Source organism: Micromonas pusilla, assembly GCF_000151265.4.
Source record: "Micromonas pusilla CCMP1545 genomic scaffold MICPUCscaffold_3, whole genome shotgun sequence".
In the NCBI taxonomy this organism is placed as follows: Eukaryota; Viridiplantae; Chlorophyta; class Mamiellophyceae; order Mamiellales; family Mamiellaceae; genus Micromonas; species Micromonas pusilla.
The window spans coordinates 636,351-656,804 of NW_003315884.1; the positions used below are offsets into that span (position 1 = coordinate 636,351).

General features: G+C 68.3%; 11 protein-coding genes across 11 annotated transcripts; 5 read left to right on the forward strand and 6 right to left on the reverse strand.

The window, feature by feature from the left end:
* Position 1: 1 nt before the first annotated feature.
* On the reverse strand, positions 2–715 carry SELW (selenoprotein W). Its single transcript, XM_003057194.1, has 2 exons — positions 615–715; positions 2–498 (listed from the first exon to the last, which is right to left on the reverse strand). The coding sequence occupies exons 1-2, from the start codon at positions 649–651 to the stop codon at positions 242–244; spliced, it is 294 nt and encodes a 97-aa protein (XP_003057240.1). The 5' UTR covers positions 652–715; the 3' UTR covers positions 2–241.
* Positions 716–1,062: 347 nt separating this feature from the next.
* MICPUCDRAFT_5469 (uncharacterized protein) lies at positions 1,063–1,938 on the forward strand (the record flags this gene model as incomplete). Its single annotated transcript, XM_003056730.1, has 1 exon — positions 1,063–1,938. A coding segment is annotated over one exon (876 nt), but the record flags the coding sequence as incomplete, so codon positions are not given.
* Positions 1,939–2,166: 228 nt separating this feature from the next.
* MICPUCDRAFT_56182 (uncharacterized protein) lies at positions 2,167–2,961 on the reverse strand (the record flags this gene model as incomplete). The annotated part of the gene is made up of 1 exon (XM_003057195.1): positions 2,167–2,961. One exon carries the CDS (start codon positions 2,959–2,961, stop codon positions 2,167–2,169), a length of 795 nt encoding a protein of 264 aa, XP_003057241.1.
* A 322-nt stretch (positions 2,962–3,283) lies between these two features.
* On the forward strand, positions 3,284–4,282 carry MICPUCDRAFT_56183 (uncharacterized protein; the record flags this gene model as incomplete). The annotated part of the gene is made up of 1 exon (XM_003056731.1): positions 3,284–4,282. The coding sequence occupies one exon, from the start codon at positions 3,284–3,286 to the stop codon at positions 4,280–4,282; it is 999 nt and encodes a 332-aa protein (XP_003056777.1).
* Positions 4,283–4,311: 29 nt separating this feature from the next.
* MICPUCDRAFT_56184 (uncharacterized protein) lies at positions 4,312–5,591 on the reverse strand (the record flags this gene model as incomplete). Its single annotated transcript, XM_003057196.1, has 1 exon — positions 4,312–5,591. One exon carries the CDS (start codon positions 5,589–5,591, stop codon positions 4,386–4,388), a length of 1,206 nt encoding a protein of 401 aa, XP_003057242.1. The 3' UTR covers positions 4,312–4,385.
* A 5-nt stretch (positions 5,592–5,596) lies between these two features.
* MICPUCDRAFT_62187 (uncharacterized protein) lies at positions 5,597–6,987 on the forward strand (the record flags this gene model as incomplete). Its single annotated transcript, XM_003056732.1, has 1 exon — positions 5,597–6,987. The coding sequence occupies one exon, from the start codon at positions 5,597–5,599 to the stop codon at positions 6,950–6,952; it is 1,356 nt and encodes a 451-aa protein (XP_003056778.1). The 3' UTR covers positions 6,953–6,987.
* MICPUCDRAFT_38686 (uncharacterized protein) lies at positions 6,966–11,828 on the reverse strand (the record flags this gene model as incomplete). Its single annotated transcript, XM_003057197.1, has 1 exon — positions 6,966–11,828. The coding sequence occupies one exon, from the start codon at positions 11,826–11,828 to the stop codon at positions 6,966–6,968; it is 4,863 nt and encodes a 1,620-aa protein (XP_003057243.1).
* A 228-nt stretch (positions 11,829–12,056) lies between these two features.
* Positions 12,057–15,857, reverse strand: MICPUCDRAFT_46671 (uncharacterized protein; the record flags this gene model as incomplete). The annotated part of the gene is made up of 2 exons (XM_003057198.1): positions 12,057–13,679; positions 14,077–15,857. The coding sequence occupies 2 exons, from the start codon at positions 15,855–15,857 to the stop codon at positions 12,110–12,112; spliced, it is 3,351 nt and encodes a 1,116-aa protein (XP_003057244.1). The 3' UTR covers positions 12,057–12,109.
* Positions 15,858–16,042: 185 nt separating this feature from the next.
* On the reverse strand, positions 16,043–17,143 carry MICPUCDRAFT_56189 (uncharacterized protein; the record flags this gene model as incomplete). Its single annotated transcript, XM_003057199.1, has 1 exon — positions 16,043–17,143. One exon carries the CDS (start codon positions 17,141–17,143, stop codon positions 16,043–16,045), a length of 1,101 nt encoding a protein of 366 aa, XP_003057245.1.
* Positions 17,144–17,380: 237 nt separating this feature from the next.
* Positions 17,381–18,934, forward strand: MICPUCDRAFT_56190 (uncharacterized protein; the record flags this gene model as incomplete). Its single annotated transcript, XM_003056733.1, has 1 exon — positions 17,381–18,934. The coding sequence occupies one exon, from the start codon at positions 17,381–17,383 to the stop codon at positions 18,932–18,934; it is 1,554 nt and encodes a 517-aa protein (XP_003056779.1).
* Positions 18,935–19,101: 167 nt separating this feature from the next.
* On the forward strand, positions 19,102–20,394 carry MICPUCDRAFT_56191 (uncharacterized protein; the record flags this gene model as incomplete). The annotated part of the gene is made up of 1 exon (XM_003056734.1): positions 19,102–20,394. One exon carries the CDS (start codon positions 19,102–19,104, stop codon positions 20,392–20,394), a length of 1,293 nt encoding a protein of 430 aa, XP_003056780.1.
* Between the last annotated feature and the right edge of the window lie 60 nt (positions 20,395–20,454).

Consider the following 20,454-nt stretch of genomic DNA (forward strand, 5'->3'; position numbering starts at 1 on the left):
ACAACCAGAACTTTGATTCGTGTCATTAATACAAAGTGTCGAGAGTGACGTGACGTCGTCCTCGCGCGGTCGCGCGATCGCTCGTGGCCGTTCGCGCGTTGGAGAAACGCTCGAACGAGACCACATCTCAGCGTCGCCGCCAGGGAAGGTACCCTTTGCGCGGCGCGCGTCATTCGCGAGCGATGCGCGCGGTCGACGCGAGGCGATATCGCGTCACTCCTCTCACACTCTCTCTCTCCATTTAACTGCGCTCTCGCGAGTGTTCACTCGCTCACGCGGCCCCCGCGCCCTTCGCCTCGATGGCGGCGAGGATCTTCTCGAGCTTTTCCATCGAGTCGACGTGGCCGTCGCCGTTGAGCTTCGAGTGCACGAGGTCGGTGCCGTCGAGGACGACCTCGAACGCGCCGCTGGACGTCGGCGTGGGTTCGCCCGAGGATTCGACGCTCGGGAACTTCGCCTTGATAGCATTCTCCACCTGCTTATACTTCGGGGCGTAGCCTGACGGGAGAGCGGGGGGCGCGTCAAATTTAGGGATGAGGAGGAGGCCGCACGGAGAACGCGCACGTGGTCGTCGGGTTCGGGGATGGACGGGGGCGAACGTCGCGCGCGCGCACCTCAGCCTCCGCAGTACGTGATGTGAACCTTCACCATGGTGTTCAGGTTGATGCGGGTGCTGTGTAGCGCGCGGGCGAGGCGTCGGGCGAGCGTCGTGCGCGTCGCTTTGGAAGCGCGTTGAAATACGACTCTACCGAGATATTCTCGGTGTGTCACTCCGTGCGTCACCAACGAACTCAACAAAACACGTGAACGCGACTCTGACTGTTTGCCCATAAGTTGTTTAGGGCTAAGTTGCAAAAAAAATACATAACCTGGGAAATGGCCCAAATTCCGATCTGGGATATTCACTTTTTGCCTCAGAGACTCGATCGAAGGGCGAAAACTCCCGGCGGCGGCGGCCGCGCATTCTCTCACCGCCGCGCGTCGACGCCCGCCGCGTTCGCGTCGCACAAGATGGACGCCCCGTCCGAGTTCGCGTCCGCTGACCCGTCCTCGACGGTGAACATGATCTTAAAGAAAGCGAAGACGAACCTGGGGAAGCGGACGCTCATGAAGAAAGCGCCGAAACTCGTCGAGAAGGACGGGAAGATGTGCATCATGCTCCACGGCGGGAAGAGCAGCCAGGTCTTAAAGAACCTCGTGACCGACCTCGCGGTCATGAAGAAAGGCGAGTGCCACAAGATGACGAAGAAGAACGACGGCATCCGCCCGTTCGAAGGCGGCGGGGAGACGTCTCTGGAGTTTTACGCGCAGAAAGCGGACGCGGGCGCGTTCGTGCTCGGGACCGATCAGAAGAAAAGGCCGGACTGCCTCACCGTCGGACGGTTCTTCGATTACCACCTCTTCGACATGGTCGAACTCCTGGTGAAAGACTACAAAGGCATCCGAGAGTTCGGCGCGACCGGGAACCAGGCCGTCGCCGGGTCGAGACCGTGCATGGTGTTCGTCGGCGACAGGTTCGAGACGGAGCCCGGGCTGAAGCTCGCGAAGAACATCCTTCTGGACGTCTTCAGGGGGCGGCCGGCGTCGAGGATCAACCTGAAAGGCGTGGACCGCGTCATCGTGCTCACCGCGTTAGAGGACAAGGTGATGTTCCGTCAGTGCGCGATCAAGTTTAAGAAGTCCGGGACGCGGATGCCGAAGGTGGAGCTTCACGAGATGGGGCCGTCGTTTGACTTCACGCTGGGACGCACGCAACAGGCGCCGTCGGACGTCAAGAAGCAGGCGTACGCGAAGGCGAAGTCGGGGAAGAAGATCAAGAACGTGTCGCAGGACTCGTTGGAAGGGAAGGTTGGGCGGATATACGTCGAGAAACAGCAAGGGCTGGAGGACATGGCGTACATGAAGATGAAAGGATTGAAACGCGAGCGGAGGCAAGCCGCGGAGGAGAGAGAAGACGCGAAGAAGCGAAAGGCGCTCGAGGGGAAAGGCGGGAAAGGCGAGGACGACGGCGACGACGACGACGCGTGAGGCGGGCGAGAGAGGAGTCACCGTGTTAGATGAATGATCGCGCGCTGCCTAGCTAGAGCGCTGTTAACGTGCTACGTGCCTACGCTATGCGTGTCTATGCGGCGCCGCCGCCGCCGCGACGAGTTCATCGTCCTCCAGTCAGTTCCCGTAGTAATTGAACGGACTCTCCACTCGCGGGTCCACGGCTCCGCCCGCGGTCGTCGGGTCCTCGCACGGCTCCTGCTCGCACCGCTCGTACGGGTTCAACGGCGTCTCGAACCCGAACGTGCCGTCGTCCTGAGGGGGCAGGCAGTCGACCTCGCCGGTGCCGTAGTCCACCACGCGGCACGTCCCCCGCTTGCACTGACACAGACAACACGACTCATCCGGGAGGAAGAACCGGTCCCTCGGGACGATCGACCGCGACACCCCCGGGGCGGACCACCACAGCACGAGCGTGCTCCACGTCTCGCCGACGTAGTAGTCGATCCGTATGTCGTGATACCCCGCTTCGAGATGGGCGCGCGCGTGCAACGACCGAGAGACGACGACGCCGTCTCTCTCCGCGTTGTAATCGTTGTCCACGGCTAACACGCCGTCGATCCACATCTTCGCGCCCTCGCGGTTGTCGAGCTCGAACGTGAACGTGTTCGTGTGGTCGACGAGAATTTGCGTCGTGATGCGAGCCGCCCATCGGTTCGTGTACGTTCGTCCGTCGTAGCGTTCGAATCCTTTCGGGCGGTTGCTGGACATCGCGTAAATCTCCGACCACGCGATCTGCTGGTCCCCGAACGCCTGCGGCTTGTTCACCTGCTGCATGAACGTCACGAGGTCCGGCGCTCTCGCGTCGAGGTTCGGGACGCTGTACAGCGGGCCGTAGTACTTGTACGCCGCGAGCTGCACGCCCTGCGTCTTCGGCGTCAACGGTTTCGGCTCGAACAGGCCGAGGTCCATGCCGCGCGTCCGCGGGAGCGCGACCGCGCCGAGGAGCGCGAAGAGGACGAACGAGAGCGATGGCATCGCCGCTTCGGTTCGTTCACGACGTCGTCGAAGGCTCCCGGCGTGTTCTGCGCGCGGTCGCGGTCATGACGAGCTTCCTCCCCCGCGCGTCGGAGTAGTGAGCCGTTGCGTGTGTGTGTTGTGCGGTCCGAGAGCCGACGCGAGCCGTAAACTGTTTTCGACGATCGCCCGCGGCCTCTCGTCAGAAACGACGGCGCAGCGAGCGACGCGCGCGATAGCGATACGAGTACTGTAGCCCTGTCGCGCGAGCGCGGCCATGACGAAGTTTGACAATGTCGCGATCTCGCACAGGAAAAAGTCGAAGGGCGAGAGCTACACCGCGGCGGAGCTGCGGAGGAACATGATGGAATTCCAGCGCACCGGCGTCCATCCCGAGCTGAAGGCGAGGGAAGAGAGCAACACGGACGCGTCGTCCTCCCTCCCCATGCATAACCCCGGGCGAGCGCACGCCTTCATGGACATCGCGGTCGGGAAGGACCCGATCGGGACGCTCGTGATCGAAGTCTTCGACGACATCGCCCCGAACGCGGCGAGGGAGTTCATCCTTCGCGTCTCCGACGACGGCGGCGCCGGACGCGCCGGGGACGTCAAGTACGCGAACACGGAGATACACATGATCGCGGACGGCGTGAACATCGACGGCGGACGCGCGCCCGGGATGAAGCCGCCGACCGGCGGCGGCGGCGTCCCGATCGAGGAGGCGAAGACGCTGACGCACTGCGAGGCGGGGGTGGTCTCGCTGAAGCGCGACTCTCCGGAGTACACGATCGCGTTGCATCACTGCCACCACCTCGACGGAGCGAGGCAAGTCGTCGGCAGGGTCGTTAAGGGACTCGATCACTTGAGCACGCTGTCGGAGATCGAGGTCGACGACCAGTGGGAGCCGATGCGTAAGGTGATGGTCACGACGTGCGGGGTCACGACGTGGGCGGCCGCGGACGGCGGGACCTTGTCTCTCGCCGCGGAGACGAGAGCCGCGAACGCGGCGGCGGCGGCGGCGCGAGCCGCGAAGGAGCGCGGGGAGAGCAAGGAGGAGACGAAGAAGAGGTTAGACATGGAGAGCGCGGCGTTGGGCGCGGGGTTGAAGCGGTCGCTCGCGGACGGGATCGCGGCCGCGGCGGAGGCGGAGAGGAAAAGAGCGAAAGTCGACGCCGCCGCCGCGCCGAAACCGGTCTGGCGCGGGGGGATGATGGACGCGATGCTCGGCGAGTTGTCCGACAGCGACGGCGACGACAGCGACGGCGACGAGGATTGAGCAGAGCGTCGTCGGGATGCGAACGCGTCGACGAATGAATAATCGATACAGTACGCATCACGACGCGAGAAGGGCGCGCGCTGCGACCGAGACATCGAACGTCTCACACGCTCGCGAGCCCTTGGTCGATGAGCTCGTCCGCGATCGGCGGCGGCGCGCGCCCCTTCGCCATGTCGTACCCCTTCCTCCTCTCCACGTCCGTCGGATCCGTGAGCGTCTTCTCCCCTAACAGCCCGAACGGATCGTTGTTCTCGCACACGACGCTCAGCGCGGCGACGTCCGCGGGCGGCGCCTCCGCCCGCGTCGCCGCCCGCAACAACGTCGCCGCGAGGTTCAGACGCTTCGTGTACCCCTGACCTTGATCCCCGAGCTTCCAGTACAAGTCTTGGTACTTCACGTCGTACAAGTTATCCACCAACCTCGCGGAGAGGTCCGCGAGCAAGAGCGGCCCGTTCCCTCTGAGTTCGCCCGAGCGAACGATGTGCGCGGTCCACCCGCCGTTCGCCGCAGCCTTCGCGAGCGTCGCTTCCGCGAGTGCGAACCCGTCCAACGACCCGGGCTGACCGGTGGGGCCGCCCGTGGGGAGGGTCAACCCGAGCGCGTTCTTCTGCATCTGCTTCGGCGGCTCGTTCTGCTTCTCGAACGGGACCTTATCCCGGCGGTTGACGCCGACGCGCGAGAGCATCACGACGCGTCGCAGTTTTTCGCCCTCGGCTCGCGCCAGCAGCGCCTCCGCGAGCTCGTTCTGCGTCGCGCCCCACTCCGCGGCGAATATCACGTTCGTGGCCGCCTTCATCGCGTCGCCCGCGTCGCGAGGATCCACGAGCGTGGCTTTGATGAGCTCCTGCGCGGTCGCGAACATCCTCTGCTCGACGACGTCGTCAGGCATGTCGTCCGGCCAGTAATCGGATTGCTTGTCCTGCGACACGACCAGCGTGACGTTGTCGCCTCCGAAGGTTCGCACCGCGAGGCTCGCGACGAGGCGGCCGGTGGGCGTCGTCGCGCCCGCGATGAGCACCGAGGACGCGGAGGAGGCGTTCGCGGCGACGGAGCGGCGCGCCGCGCGCGCGGCTGTTCCGTGGTGGCGAGAACGAGGGGCGAGGCGCGAGGGTGAGTCGAGACGCGCGATCGGACGGCGTCGCGTCGACGGGTCGAGCCTCGAGCGCGAGAGGAAAAGGGACAGGACCGTCCGACGGACGCGGCGGGGCGGGGCCCTGCCCCGACGCGCACCTTGGCGGCGGCGGCGCAGCGGCGCGGTGGACGCGACGCGCGCGGGCGCGGAAATCGCGCCGGCGGACAGCGCGGACATCTCCGATGCGGCGGGCGTGCGTGCGCGCGCGTCCGCGAAGTGGATCCCGGCATGTGCGACAGTTGTCGCGCTCTGGTGGGCGCGACGGATCTCGGCTCGGCTCGGCGACGAGCGCGAGCAGAGTGCCGACGCGAGAGGCGCGCCCCGGCAGAAGCGGGGGGAGCGGCGGCGCTCTCATGAGCGCCCCCGACCCCGCCGCGACGCGCATCGTGACGGGGGTCGTGCGCAAGCGAAGGAGCCTGTCGAAGAGGCTCACGTTCATCGACCTCGAGGTGTCGCCGTCGGAGCCGTCGGTGCCTCTCGTGTGCGACGGATGGATCTGCGCGAAATCTGTCGTCGCGGCGACGACGATCCGAGCGTCCGGAGTCTGGGAGCCGTCGCCGGGGCGGACGAACGAAACGCGGTTCGCGGTGCGCGCGGACGGCATCGAGATCATCGAAGACCGCGCGGCGACGTTCAGCGCTTGGGACAACGCCGCGGAGGCGGCGGCGTGGCGCGCGAGGGTTCGCGACGAGCGCGCCCTCGGCGCCGTCGACGGCGAGACGACGCGCGACGACGCCGCGAACGCGAACCGCGCGGCGTCGGGGATGTGCCTGTCCTGGGCGGACGTCGGGACGTGCGCGGACCCGAACTGCGTCGCGCGGCACTGCGCGTCCACGCGATGGGAAGAGCGACGACGTCAGCGCGCGGAGTCGAGGCGGACGAGCGCGACGGGGGGGGATCGCGAGGAGGATGTCCACGGGGACGCGGCGAAGACGAAACACAACGAGGTTTTTGCGACGTGGATCGTGGATACGTTCGGTTTGGATGCGTTACGAGGCGGCGTCGTCGACGTCGCGGGAGGACGAGGAATGCTCGCGCTCGAGCTCGCGCTGAAACACGGCGTCGAAGACGTCACGTTGATAGAACCGAAACCGTTGCGTCTGAACAAGTCGTATCGGAGACGGATTAAAAAGTGGGCGGCGAGACGCGCTGCCGCCGCCGCCGACCACGCCGATGACGCGCCGACTCCGGTGCGTCACGTCCAGAGCATGTTTCACGGCGTGGACGGCGACGCGAACGCCGCCACCACGGAGGCCTCGATCGCGTTCAGAGACGCGTCCGTCGTGCTCGCGATGCACCCGGACCAGGCGACGGAGCCGTTCGTCGACGCGGCGCTGGCGTTGAACAAAAATTTCGCCGTCGTGCCGTGCTGCGTCTTCGCGGGGGCGCACCCGGGGAGGAAGACCGCGGACGGGGAGGACGTCGTGACGTACGAGCAGCTGTTGGATTACATCCAAGCGAAGGCGCCGGACGTGAAGCGGGACACGTTAAAGTGCGAGGGACGAAAGGTTGTTTTATATCGACTAGTAGCTAGCTAGACTAAATTAGACTCTATGAGGACGCGATCTGCGCGACTGCCTCGACCCGCGTCGCCTCCGCCTTGCGCGCCCTCGCGCGTGCGCTCTCCACGCGAACGAACGCGTCTTTCCTCTCCGCCCTGGACGAGATCGCCCGCCGCGTCGCCGTCTTCGCCTTCGCCTCGAACGCCTTCGCTTCCCTCGCGTGTCGGCGTTCCATCTCTCTTTTTGCGACGGCGAACGGCTTCTCGTGATCGGCCGTCTCCGGGAGCTTCGCGTCGCGACCCCCGCGGCTTCTGGACACCGCCGCGGGGGCGACGACGCCCGGGTCGCGGCTGAACGCCTGCGACGCGTCCGAGGGGTTTAAACCGTCGCCGCCGTCGCGGTACACGTGCGCGGCGTACCCTTGGAACAAAGTCTTTACGTACTCGCCGGCGGCGTGTTTTTTCCGCGTGGCTTTCCTCGAGCCGCCGCCGCCGCCGCGCTCGTGCCAGTCCTCGAGCTGGAGCAACTCTTCCTCGTGGCGGTGCGCCATCTTTCTTCGCGCGCGATCGTGTTTCGCCAGCAGTTTCGCCGTCGCCGCGGCGTCCTCGTCGTCGAATTTCTTTTCGATCGCTTTCGTCTCGTCCTCGTCGAGCTCGCCGCCGCCGCCGGGGCTCTTCTCAGGGACAGCCGCGCGCCGCGCTGCGCCTTTATCGCGGCGTCGGCGACGCGCCTCGAGCGCGGCGGCGCGCGCGCGTTTCCTCTCCATCTCCGCATCTCTCGCGCGAAGCCTCTCCAAAGCGTCCGACGCGTCCCTCGCTCTCCTCCCCGCCGTCGTCAGCGCGTGCGTCGCTTCGCACAACTTTTGCCTCGCCGCGGCGTGCTTCTCCGCCGCCTCCGCCGCGAGCTCGTTCGCGAGCGTCGTCGCTCGGCGCGCGCGCGCGAGGCGCTTATCGTACGCCTCGTGCCCTTTGCGAATCTCCGTGCACAGCGCGAGAGCGCTCGCGCTCGCTTCCTCCGCGGCGGCGACCGCGCTTCGAAGTCCCGGCCCTTGCGCGCGTAACCGCGACGCCGTCCGCCTCGCCTCTTCGAGCCGCGCCTCCGCGGCGAGGAACTCGCCGTTGAACTCCTTGCGGCACAGCTCCACGGACGCGTCTTCTTCCTCGACCGCGGCGTCTTTCGCCGCTCGCGACGCGGACTCGGACGCGTCGCGCGCGGCCGCGGCGGCCTCGCCCGCGGCGGCGGCGACCGCTTTCAAACGCTTGACCGCCTCCCTCGTCGTCGCCTCGAGCGCCGCCGCGCATTCGAGCGGGGAGCGTCTCTTCGCCGCGTCGGCGTCGGTCTCGGCGGCGTCGGCGGCGTCGGCGGCGTCAGCTGGCGCGGGCCCGTTCGCGCGGTCGGCGACCACGCCGCGATCGAGCGCGTCCACTTTCTCGCGCAGAGCTTTGGACGCCAGCAGCGCGTCGTGATGTCTCATCTCCGCGGTGCGCGCTTTCATTCGCGCGAGCTCCGCGCGTTCGTCCGCGTCCTCGAGCGCGCGTTCCGCGTCCCCGGCGCGCAGGCGAAGGGACGACACCTCCCCCGCGGCTGTCTGCGCGGCGGTGACGCGCGCGGCGGTGCTCTTCGCGAGCCTCTCCGCGCGGCGCGTTTTTCTAAGTCGGTCGCCCTCGCCGCGAAGGTCGTTCGCCCGCCGCGCGCGTCGGCTCTTCGATTTCGACGCGGCGTCGACGAGGTCCTTCGCCGCCGCCGCCGCCGCCGCCGCCGCGGCGCGCGCTCTCGCCGCGGCGCGTCGCTCGTCCGCGTGCGCCCTCGCGAGCGTCTCCTCCGCGTCCGCGAGAGCGATCCAGCACGCGTCGAGCGCGTCGCGCTCGGACCGAACGTGCTCGTCCGCGTCGGTGACCGCGGCGAGCGCGCGCGCGACGTCGCCCTCGGCGTCGGCGACGACGGCGTCCGCCTCGGCTGCGACTTTTTTCGACCGCGCCGCGGCGGCGGCGACGGCTTTAAACTTCATGCTCATCTCCATCGCGCCGACGACCGCAGCGACGTCCGCGGCTTCGCACGCGGCGGCCGCGATGTGCGCGCTCGCCGCGTCCATGGACACGCACACGCGCGCCGCGGACGTTCGTCGGCGGTGAAACGACGCGAGCTCGTCCGCGACGCGGAGCGCCCTCGTCGCTTCTTCGCGTTTTTCACGAGCCGCCGTCACCGCCGGCGCGAGAGCGTCGCGTTCGCGACGCGCGTCGTCCACGTCTGCGACCGCGTCCTCGGCGTCCGCGGCGGCGTCGACGTCGTCGACGTCTTCCTCCGCGGCGTCCGTCGCGATCGCGGCGGCGGCTTCGCGTTCGATGAGGACGTCCGTCGCCTCGGACCAGTCCCCTTCGACGTCTTCGAGGTCGCGCGTCGCGCGCTTCAACGCACCTCGGTGCTCGTCCACGGCGCGCTCGGCCTCGTCCGCGGCGGCGGCGTACCCCTTGACGCGCGCGTGTAGCTCCTCGATCGCGCCTAACGTCGGGTTCTTGATGCGCTCGAGGCGCAACGTCTCCGAGGCGTCTTCCATCGCTCGCGTCCCCGCCGTGGCGATTCGTTTCGCCGTCGCCAGCCGAACGATCGACATCCGCGACGCGGTCGCGGCGTTGACCGCCTCGCGCGACCTTCTCGCGACGACGGCTCGCGCTTTCGTAGCGACGGCGTGCGCCCTCGCGACCGCGGCCTCCGTTCGCGCGGATGTTTTCTGCGTTTTGTTGTACGCGTCGATCGCGTCGCTCACCCGGCGCCGCGGGTCCGCGGGTTTTGCGCCGCCCGCGGCGCGCTTCGACGCCCCGGATTTAAACTCGGCGCTAGCGGTGAGCGCGGTGAGCGTCGAGCCTCTTTTCACCGCCGAGGGGGGTCTGAAAACGCTCGGGGTGAAAGCGTTTCTCCTCGGTCTCGGCATTGCTTTCAAGTCCGCGTCCTCGTCCTCGTCCGCGATGTTCGGAACCGCGACGTCGACGCGCGACGCGAGCGGAACCAGGGACGTGAACGCGTCGAGAAGAAACGGCGGCAGACGGTCCGACGCCCCGATCGCGTTCGCCGTCGCCTCGTCGAAAGCGTCCATCTCGTTCTCGAACCGCATCACCTCGTCCGTCGTCTCGTCGACCGCGAGGACGTTGAACCCGCGCTTGAGCTTCGTGACAGCGCCGGCTCGGCCGGTGAACGCGGGCGCCGCGTTCGGGGGTCCACGGCACGCGGTCAACCGTTTCCCCGCCGCGGCGGCGGCGTCGAACGTCAGCGTGACTTCGCACCCGCTCGCCGCGGAGGCGGCGGCGTAGAGCTCGCACATCGCGAGGAGGAACGCGACGCGCGCCTCGTCGGCGTCAGACCGCGCCGCCGCCAGCTCGTCCAAGGGCACGTGTTCGCGCGCTTTCGCTTTGTTCGCGGCGTCGTTCGCGACAGTCGCGGCGGTCGCCGCGTCCGCGACCCCGCGCTCGGCGGCGGCGACGTCGAGCGCGAACGCGTCCGCGGGGTCCGACTTGACACCTAACGCCGCCGCGGCGGACACCGCCGCGGCGGTGCTCTCCATCCCCGCGGCGACTTCCATCGCCTTGAACTGCGCGATCGTGCTCGCTTTGACTATTTCGAGTTTCGCCGCGCGGTCGCGTCGCGCGGCGTCCGCCGCCGTTTCCATTTCGGACGCGATCGCCGCTGACGCCGCGTGGCGCGCGTTTTCCTCCTCGAGCGTTCGTATCGCGCGCAGTCTCGCGTCCTCCGCCTCGTTCGACGCGGCGACGACCTTCTCGCACTCCTCTCGCAGCGACGTGAGCTCTTCCATGATGCCATCCGCGCGCGATCTCCACGCGGCGACCGTCTTCTCGCAGCACTCCGCGGCGTCGTCTTGTCCGTCCGCGATGAGGTTCGCGACGATCGCCTCCGCGCGCGACGCGGACTCGACCGCGTCTCTCCCGCTCTCGGTGGCTTCGCGTAAAAGCTCCCTCGCGCTCGTCGCGCGCTCGCTCATCTCCTTCGCGTGCCTCGTGCTGTTTTCCACTTCGATCGCGGCGACGCGAACGGCCTCTTTCGCCTCGCTCGCGACGCGACCAGCCTCCTTCGCGGCTCGGCCTTCCCGCGAGTCGTCCTCCGCGAGCGTGCTCACCTTCGTGCCCATGCGCACGGCGACGCCGACGGACCGTTCCCCGCACAGCATCTCTCGCGTCGCTCGGGAGATCACCGCGAGCGCGTCTTGCGCTTTCATCGCTCTCGAGCGCTCCTCCGCCTCTAGGAAAGCCTTCATCTCCTCATCGGCTCTCATCCTCTCGCGCGCTTCCGCTTCTACTCTCGTCGAGTGGTTTTCTCTCGCTCGTCTCAACGCCGCCGCGGCTTTCCCGTCGTGGAACCGCAACGCCCGGACCTCCACCTCGCGGTCGCGTTCTCTCTGCATCGCGTCCGCGCGCATCGATCTCGCTTCCTCGTCCGCGAGTCTCAGCATCCCGAGGACGCCGCCGATTCGCGGCGACGTCGACGGGTCGTCGTCCTCGTCGGCGCGATTCGTTTTGTCGCGCAGCGGCCGCGGCGCCAGGAGGATGTCATTTCTCGCACGGGACGTCGTTTCCCCGCGACCCGCGCGCCGCGCGTTCGGCCCTGTTCCCATGTCCGCGAACGGAACCGCGTCCTGGTAGCTTGCTCCTATGCGCTCGAACCTTTCCTCGATGGCTTTCATCGAGTTCGCTTTCTCGCGCTCGAACTTCCCCCGCCGCGCGTCGATCTCCGGCACGACCCGTCGATGCGCCTCGCGAAGGACGCGCGTGGAGTTCAAGTCCGCGAGCCCGGCGACGAGGTCCTTGTGTCGCGCGAGCGTCTCCTCGTTCTGTCGCGCCATATCGCGCAGATGCGTCGCGCTCGCGCGCCACTGGTTCTCCACGTTCCTCGCGTGCCCCGCCATTCGGTCCGTCCCGCGACGGAATCTACGGCACCTCGCCTCGCCCGACAGCACAGCTACGACCCCCTTTCTCGAGGATCTCGGACGCGTCGAGTCAGACGACGCGCGCGTCTCGAACGACTACTTCGCGGGGTTTCGCGTCGTGTGCGCGCGTTGTATGCATCTCCACGGCTCCGACGCCGTCGCCGATGGTCGGCGGCGTCGCTCGATGTGCGCCAGGCGTCGCGAACTAAACGATTTATTTGTTTCGTCGCGACAGACAGGACCGCGGGTGTCGGCTAATTTCAACCTCCTCCTCCAATCTGAACCACGTCCAAGAACGCGTTCACCTCCGCGCACAGGTGTTCCAACTCCACGAGTTTCAACCCCCGACCGAACCTGACCTCCTTCGCGCCGATCTCGAGCTCTAAACAATAATTCGGCACGTCGTTCGTCGTGCTCTCGACGACGATCCGCGCGCCGGTGACGTCGTCCAAGTCCCCCGCGTCGACGTCGTTTTTCAACCCCGTCGCCGTGACGTCCAGGGCGTACGTCCCCGGCGCGGCGTCCAGCGTCAGCCTCGACGCTTCGAACACTTCCTCGTACGCCATCTTCGCGACCCCCCCGCCCGCGAGCCAGAACGGGATGCTAAACGCGGCGAACAGTATCCCCCCGCCCGCGAGCGCGCTCACCGTCCACGTCGCCACGATCGAATTCCACAGGATGGCGAACCCGCCCGTCGCCGCCGCGTTCGCGGTGAGCCCCGCGGGTGGGATGACGATCAGGAGCTTCGTCTTTCCTTCCCTCTCGACGATGACGCGCGAGTTCGCGGGTTTCTTCGTCCGTCGCCGCGGGCGCGTCGCGTCCAAACCTCGTCCCCGCGAGCTCGTCCCCGCGGGCGCGCGCGGCCCCGGCGCCGGCGCCGCGTCGAAATCGTCCCACGTGCTCCCCGGCGCGCCGTCCGCGGTGGCGAAGTCGCCGTCGTCGTCGTCGCTCGCGAGACGCGCGCCGCGGAAGTTTCTCCCGCCCATGATCCCGCCTCGGGTGGAGACGAGCGCCTCGATCGCGTCCGCCGCGGTCTGGAACCGGTCCTCCGGTGAGGGCTCCATGAGCGTCGCGACGACCCTCTCTAGCCTCGGGTTTTCGATCTGGACGGCGCCGCGGAAGTTGACCTTCAGCCGGCTCTGCGGCAGGCTCGCCGGCGAGCGACCGGCGAGCAGGAACAAGATCGTCGCCCCCGCGGAGTACAAGTCCGAGACTGGGGTCACGCCGCCGATCATCTGCTCCGGGGCGCAGTACCCGAACGTCCCCACCATCGTGGACCCCATCCCTTTGCCCATCCCGGAGGCGAGCGCCTCGGACACCGCCGCGTCCGCGGTGGCGCCAAAGTCCACGAGGCTGACCTCTCCGGTCGCGCGGTCCAAGAGAACGTTGCTCGGCTTCACGTCGCGGTGCACCACGGGCGGGCGCAGGGAGCCCAAGTAGGAGAGCACCTCCAGGAGCTGCCGCGCGACGTCCTCCACCTCGGTCTCCGAAGGTCGCCACCCGCCGTCGACGAGGGATTCCAGCGTCGTCCCCGGGGCGACCCGCTGCACGAGGCAAAACTTCCTGTCCTCCGCGGTGTCGATCTCGAAGTAGTCCACGTAGTCCGGTATCGACGGGTGCGACAGGTTCTTCAGGACCTTCGCCTCGCGCTCGAAGAGCTCGAGCGCTTTCCAGGTGCTCTGCTCCCTGAGGGCGAGGCACTTCAGCGCGACGATCGTTCCGTCCTCCGTCTCCGCCTCGTACGTCGTCCCGAACGAGCCTCGGCCGAGGAGACCGCGAATGACGAACGACGCGCCGCTGCCGCTCGTGGACGTCACGATCTCGCCGGTACTGAAGATCCCCAGGCGGACGCGGGACGATCTCTCGCCCTCGGATCCGAAGACGCGGACTTCTTCGACCGCCTCGCCCGTCTCGTCATCCGATGACCGCCCCGCGGCTCGCGTGGCCCTCCGATACCGCGCGTGGCCCGCGCGCGCTCGGCGCACGCGGCAGGGTGTCGCGAGCCGGGCCGCCGCGAGGCTCGACGCCATCGTCGACGTGCCCAGCGCGGGTGGCGTTCGGGTGTTGTGAGGCTCCGCGGCGTTCGTGAACAGATTTTAGTTTTCAGTACGCGTATCAATATTCAGAGAAGCTCCTACGAGCGTGCGCTCGCGCGAGCGCGCGCGGAAAGAATGTATAAGAACAACACAAGCAATGCCCCCCCGGCGTTCACGATCAGCGCCGGAACCCGCCGCCGCGCCCGCCGCGCCCGCCGCCGCCGCCGCCACGGTTGCCGCCGCCGCCGCGACCGCCGCCGCCGCCGCCGCCCTGCCCGGGGAGGTCGGTGACCAAGTTCAGCCCCGGGACGCCCTTCAGCCCCATCATCCCCGCGGTCTTCTTCAGAATCCCGGGGATCCCCGGGCACCCTAACACCTCGAGCGCGTACCGGTTCGCCTCCTGCACGAGCTGGGGCTTCCCCCAGCCCATCTTACCGCACGAGCCGTTGTAGAACCCCATCCACGCGACGTACGCCTGCTCCTTCGTCCTGATGTCCACCCTGGCGAGCGCGTTCGCGACCGCGCTCGCGATGTTCCCGTCCACGGTCGCGGGCGCGGGCGTGATCGGGAGATCCCTGAGCTGCCTCGCGAAGAACTCTTCGTGCGGGGCGAGGAGGAGGAGGCCCTCGCCCGTCTTCCCCGCGCGCGCGGTGCGTCCCAACCGGTGAATGTACTGCTCCTTGGACGACGGGAGACCAACCTGAATCACGAGCGTGACGTCCGGGAAATCCATCCCGCGCGCGGTGACGTCGGATGACATCATCACCGCGCACTTGGACGCCCTGAACTGGTCCGCGGCCTTCGTCCTGTGCCCTTGCGACTTCCGCGAGTGAATCTCCGTGACGGGCTTTCCGAGCGCTTCGAACAACTCCGCGGCGAGCTGCGTCGAACGCGCGGTCGGGAAGAAGCACATCACCTTGTGGTTCGGCTCTTGTTGTTGGTGCATGTTGATGAGCTGCACGAGGAGGATAAGGTGATCGTCCAGCGGCGCGATCGTGAGCCACTGCTTGACTTGGAGGTTCGTCGCGGAGTCTTCCTCGCCGACGCAGTCCACGTACGCGTAGCCCGGTCTCAACGCGTTCGCGGCGATGTTCCTCACTTGCTGCGGGACCGTCGCGGAGAACAACAAGGTCTGGCGCTCTCTCGGGATGAACGATAAGATTCGGTCCACCGCGGGCTTGAACCCCATCTCGAGGAGTTGATCCGCCTCGTCCAGGACGAGCACCTTGAGGTTCGCGCACCTCGGCTGCAAGCCGGAGGTTTCGAAGTGGTCGATGAGACGCCCGGGCGTCGCGACGAGGAAGTCGCACCGACCGCCGTTCATGCGCCCCCGCTCGGAGTTGATGTTCGTCCCGCCGAACACAACGTGGGACTTGAAGTTGTGGAACGCCAGGAGGCTCTTGGACTCCTCGTGTATCTGCGACGCGAGCTCGCGCGTCGGGGAGAGGACGAGGCACGACACGGATCCGTTCCCAGGCGCGGGGCCGGTCCGGTGCAAGAGCTCGATCGTCGGCAGCAAGAACGCGACCGTCTTCCCGCTGCCGGTCTTTGCCCTCGCGAGAGTGTCCAGGCCTTTCATGATCGGCGGGAGCGTCTGGTCTTGCACGGACGTCGCGTGCGTGAACTTCATCACCTCCGAGATGGCGCGCAGCGACGGCGCGGAGAGGCCGAGCGCCGCGAACGAGGTCGTGGACGCGCCGTTGTTGTTGTTCTGGACGACGACGTGCTGCCCGGGGGCGTTGGGGGCGCCGCCGGAGGGCTTGTGGAACGAAGGACCGCCGTCGCCGCGGCCGCCGCCTCGGCCGCCGCCTCGGCCGCCGCCGCCTCCGCGGCCGCCGGATTCGCCCGATCCTCCTCGTCCGCCACGCCTCCTCTTCTTCTCGCCGCCGCCGCCGCCGCCGCCGCCGCCGCCGCCGCCGCCGCCGCCACCACCACCACCGCCGCCGCCTCTCGGCTGGGGAAAGTTCGACATTATGTTCGAGTTGAAAGAGAGATGTAACGCGGTCGACCACGACAGATCGCGCGCGATGACTTGAAGCGACGGGCCGCGTGATCGTGCGTTTCGTCGTGCGGCTGAGAGCGAGAGCTCACTGTTCGTTCGCAACTCCCGCCTAAAATCGTCGACAACGCGCGCTACGAAGGCGACCGCTCGCCTCCTCACTTCGGCCGCGACGCGTACACGATGTAATTCACCGCGAGATCGCCCGCGGACAACGACCACGACCCCCCTTTCAGCCCACCCCCGATCAGCGGCACCCCGGGGGTGTACCTCATCCCCGCCGCCTCCCGCAGCGTCAGTCCCGCGCGGCGAAACAAAACCGTCAACTCCTCCGGCGTCAAAAACTTCCCGAACTCGTGCGTCCCCGGGGGCACCCAGCCCATGATCCTCTCCGCGGCGACGATCGCGAGCGCGTACGACCGCGCGGTGCGATTCAACGTGCTCATGACCACGGCCCCGCCCGGTCTGGTCAGCCCGTGGAGCGACTTCACGAACGTCTCCGGGTTGTCCACGTGCTCCACCACTTCCATGGAGAGCACCGCGTCGAAGGACGCGCCAGACGCGAGAAGCTCCTCCGCGGGCGCGGCGTGGTACGTGATCTTCGCGTCGATCGCGGGGTCCAACGACGCGTGCTTCTTCGCGATGTCGATGTTCCTCTTCCCGGCGTCGATCCCGGTGACGTCCGCGCCCATGCGCGCGAGGGACTCGCACAAGATGCCGCCGCCGCAGCCGACGTCCAGCACGCGCAGCCCGGCGAGGGGTCGAGCGTCGCGCGCGGCGTCGGCGGACGGGGGCGAGCGTGTGGACCCTGACCCTGACCCTGACCCTGACCCTGACGCTGACCCTGACCCTGACCCGGCGGCGCGCGAGATCCCTTCCACGCCGCGGTTCGCGCGCGAGATCCCGATCCCTCCCTCGACGTCGCCCTGGAAGTGGTTCACGAGCACGTCTCGGATGAACCCGAGCCTCGCGGGGTTCATCGCGTGCAGCGGCGCGAACGGGCCCTCGCGTTCGTTCCACCACAGCGCGGCGTCGCGCTCGAACTTCTCCGTCTCCCACCGGTTCACGGTGTCGATCGTCGACGCGGAGGACTCGGACGTGGACGCGTTGTTGTGCGCTCGCGCGCGATGGAGCGAAGACGCGAGCGAGGCGACGCGCGGCTCTTTCGCGCTCGTCGTCGTCGTCGTCGTCGTCGTCGGGCGCGATCGCGTTGTCAGCGCCCACCGCGCCAGCGCGGACGCGGCCTTTCGAGACGACATCAACGCGCGGCGTGACGCGCCCGTCCCTCTATCCCTGCGGTGCGGTACGCGCGTCTTCGCTCGCGGGAGCGGTGTACCCGAGTCTCCTCCGAGGCGTGCGACGACGCCCGCGCGCGTCGAGGACTACGCGACGTCATCGACGCGAGTCTCGCGAAACGATTCCGCCACGACAGAGCACTCTGGTCATTCCGAGGAGCGAGCCTCTCATCACTTCGCGTCGCGCCGCCGCCGCACACGATGGCGTGGGGCAACGCCGTCGGCGTCGCGTCGTGGGTGGACAAGCTCGCGAACGACGACCCGAGCTTGACGTCCGTGACCGTGTTCCGCGGCCGCGCGTTCGGCCCCGACGAGGCCGCCGCGGTCGCGAACGCGCTGAAGACGAACACGCACCTGCTCGAGCTGTACGCGTCCGGGCACGCGATGGACGCGCAGACCGCGGGCACGTTCGCGGACGCGCTCGCGACGAACGCGACGCTGCGATCCCTGTGCGTCGGCGACGACGCGTTCGGCGACGACGGCGTGCGAGCGCTCGCGCCGGGGATCGCCGCGAGCGCGTCGTTGCGATCGATCGATCTGGAGAACAAAGGCGTCGGCGACGACGGCGCGCGCGCGTTGGGCGACGCCATTCGCCATTCGGGCCGCGGCGCGACGCTCGAGAGCGTCAACCTGTCGCGCAATCCAAACCTGGGCGAAGCCGGGATCGTCGCCGTGTGCGACGGCGCGCGTTTGGCCGGGGGGTTGACGCGTCTCTCGCTCGCGGGGGCGACGCTCGCGGACGCCGCGTGCGCCGCGATCGGGCGGTGGCTCGCCGCGTCGACGCGCGTCGACGTCCTCGATCTCACGGACGCGACGTTCGCGTCGGACGCGGGCGCGGGGCTCTTGCTCGATGGGCTGCGCGCCGTGGCTGAAGCGGCGGACGAAGAGGAAGACGAAGAGGAAGAGGAAGACGGGGAGACCGAGGAGCCGGGACGCCGGGTCCTGAGGGAGCTGATTTTGGACGGCGCGAAGCTCGGGGACGCCGGCGCGGTCGCGTTGGCGGGGGGCGGGAGCGCGCGCGGCGGGGGTTTGCCGGTGCGATGCCTGTCGCTGATCGGGTGCGGGATCGGCGCCGAGGGCGCGATCGCGCTCGCGCGCGATCTCGGCGCGGTGAACGCCTTGAACTTGAGGGATAACGCGATAGGGGACGACGGCGCGAAGGCGCTCGCGGCGCGCGCGAGCGGCAAGTTGAAAACCGTGGACGTCGGCTCGAACGGTCTGGGCCCCGTCGGCGCCGCGGCGTTCGTGGGGCTCGCGCTCGGGTCGACGTTGGAGAGCCTGTCGCTGTTCGGGAACGAGGAGATCGGTGGCATCGGGGAGCTGCGGCCCGTGTTGATGGGCGCGATCGATATGTTGCGACTGCCGTCGTCGAGCGAAGAGCCGTGCGCGTCTTCGATGAGCGCGGCGTTCGCGACCTTGGACCTCGGCGGGTGCGGGGTGACCCTCGGCGGGCTCCGCACCCTGTGCGATTGCTTATCGGAGACGCCGACGCTGTTCCCGAAGCTCGAGACGCTCGTGCTCGGCGGGAACCCCGGGTGCCAGGACGACGAGTGGGAAGACGTCCTCGAGCGTTTGAGAGCGGGACGCGTCGGGTTGGACGCGGCGTGGAGAGCCGCAGACGCGGGGGAGAATCCGGGGGGCGGGGGCGGGGGCGGGGGCGCGGCGGCGCCGTCGGGGGAGGAGCTTCTGCGACGGTACCGGGAGCAAGAGCGAGAGAACATCCCGCCGATCGTGGACGAGCCCGATAGCGACTAGCACGTTGATCGACGCGCGTCGTTCGGTCTGGACGCCGCCACCTCGCGCCGCGCCCCGCCCGCCCGTCGCAGACTCAAGCGAGCGCGAGCTCCCCGAAACAGTGCTCGAGATCGAAACGGCCACGACTCCCGCGGGGCGCGCCAGAATCCCTCGCGCGCGCGGAGAGGATGGAGGGCGACTTCAGCAACCCGCTCGCCCCCCCGGACGACGACGGCGTCGGCGCGTCCACGCTCGACGAGGACCGCGTCATCGCGCTCATCACGGCGCTCGTGGAGCCTCCCGAGCGCGGCGCCCAGACGCCCTCGACGTCGCAAGAGGAGAGCGGATCGCTCCTGTGGGACCTCGCCGCGTCCGCGGAAAACGCGCCGTGCCTCGTGAATAGCCTCCTTCCCGAAGCCCTCGCGACGCTTCTGATGAACCCGAGCACGCACGACCGCGTGCGAGAGATCGCGCTCGGGACCTTGGGGAACTTGCTGTGCGCCCCGGACGGATGGCTGCGTCTGGGAAACGACGAGATCGTCGCCAACGCCGCGGCGCGGTCGCTGTTCGACTCCACGCACGCGCCGGTGATACTCGAGGCGTGCCGCTGCTTCGCCGTCGCGGCGCGACCGAACGGAAACGCGAGGGCGTGGAGAGCGGTAGCGCTCGGCGACGACGCGTTCGCCGGGAGGGTGCTTCTCGTCGCCGCGTCGACGGCGAGAGCGGACGTGTTGACAGGCGCGTTGAACTGCCTCGCGTCGCTGTGTTCCGTCGGCACTCCGGTGGATCCTCCGATCGGGACGCCGTCGCGGTCGCACTCGCCGTCGCCCGCGTCGACGCCGAGACGAAGCGCGGGCGACGGCACGACGCGAGGGGTCAGCTCCGCGGTCGGCGCGGTGTACCGAGCCGGCGGCGTCGATTTGATTTCATCGCTGTTAGACCCGAGGTCCTCGGAGGCGACCCCTGAGGTCGTCGACGCGGCGTTGCGATTGTTAGAGGCGCTCGCGACGGCCGCGGAGATCGTCGCGGACGCGTGGGGGGAGGAAGCGGACTCCGCCGCCGCGGCAGAGGACATTTTGGACGCGACGCGGGCGAAGGAGACCGCGTGTTCGCATTACAGGTTACGCGTGAACGTCATCGACCGGCTCGCGAGGGGCCACGGCGGTGGCGGATGGGCGGACGACGCGAACGACGGATATCTCGAGCCGTCACTGATCGTCGCGCTCGCGCAGCTCGCCGCGGAGTGCGCGGACGGACCAGGCGCGGTCGCGCGCGCGATCGCGTGCAGGTTGGAAGCGTTGGACGTCCTCGTCGCCGCCGCGAGGGGATCGGACGAGGAGACGGAGGCGGCGGAAGCGGCGGCGTATCTTTTGCGGGCGTTGTGCGCGGTCCTGGACGGCCGCGTCGCGCTCGACGTGCCGTTACCCTCCGCGACGCAGAACGCCGCGGTCGCGCGATTAGAAGCGGCGAAATTGCCGTGAATTAGACTACGACACTACATGTATAACGTTTAGAAACCAGACCTCAGACTCACAACCCCT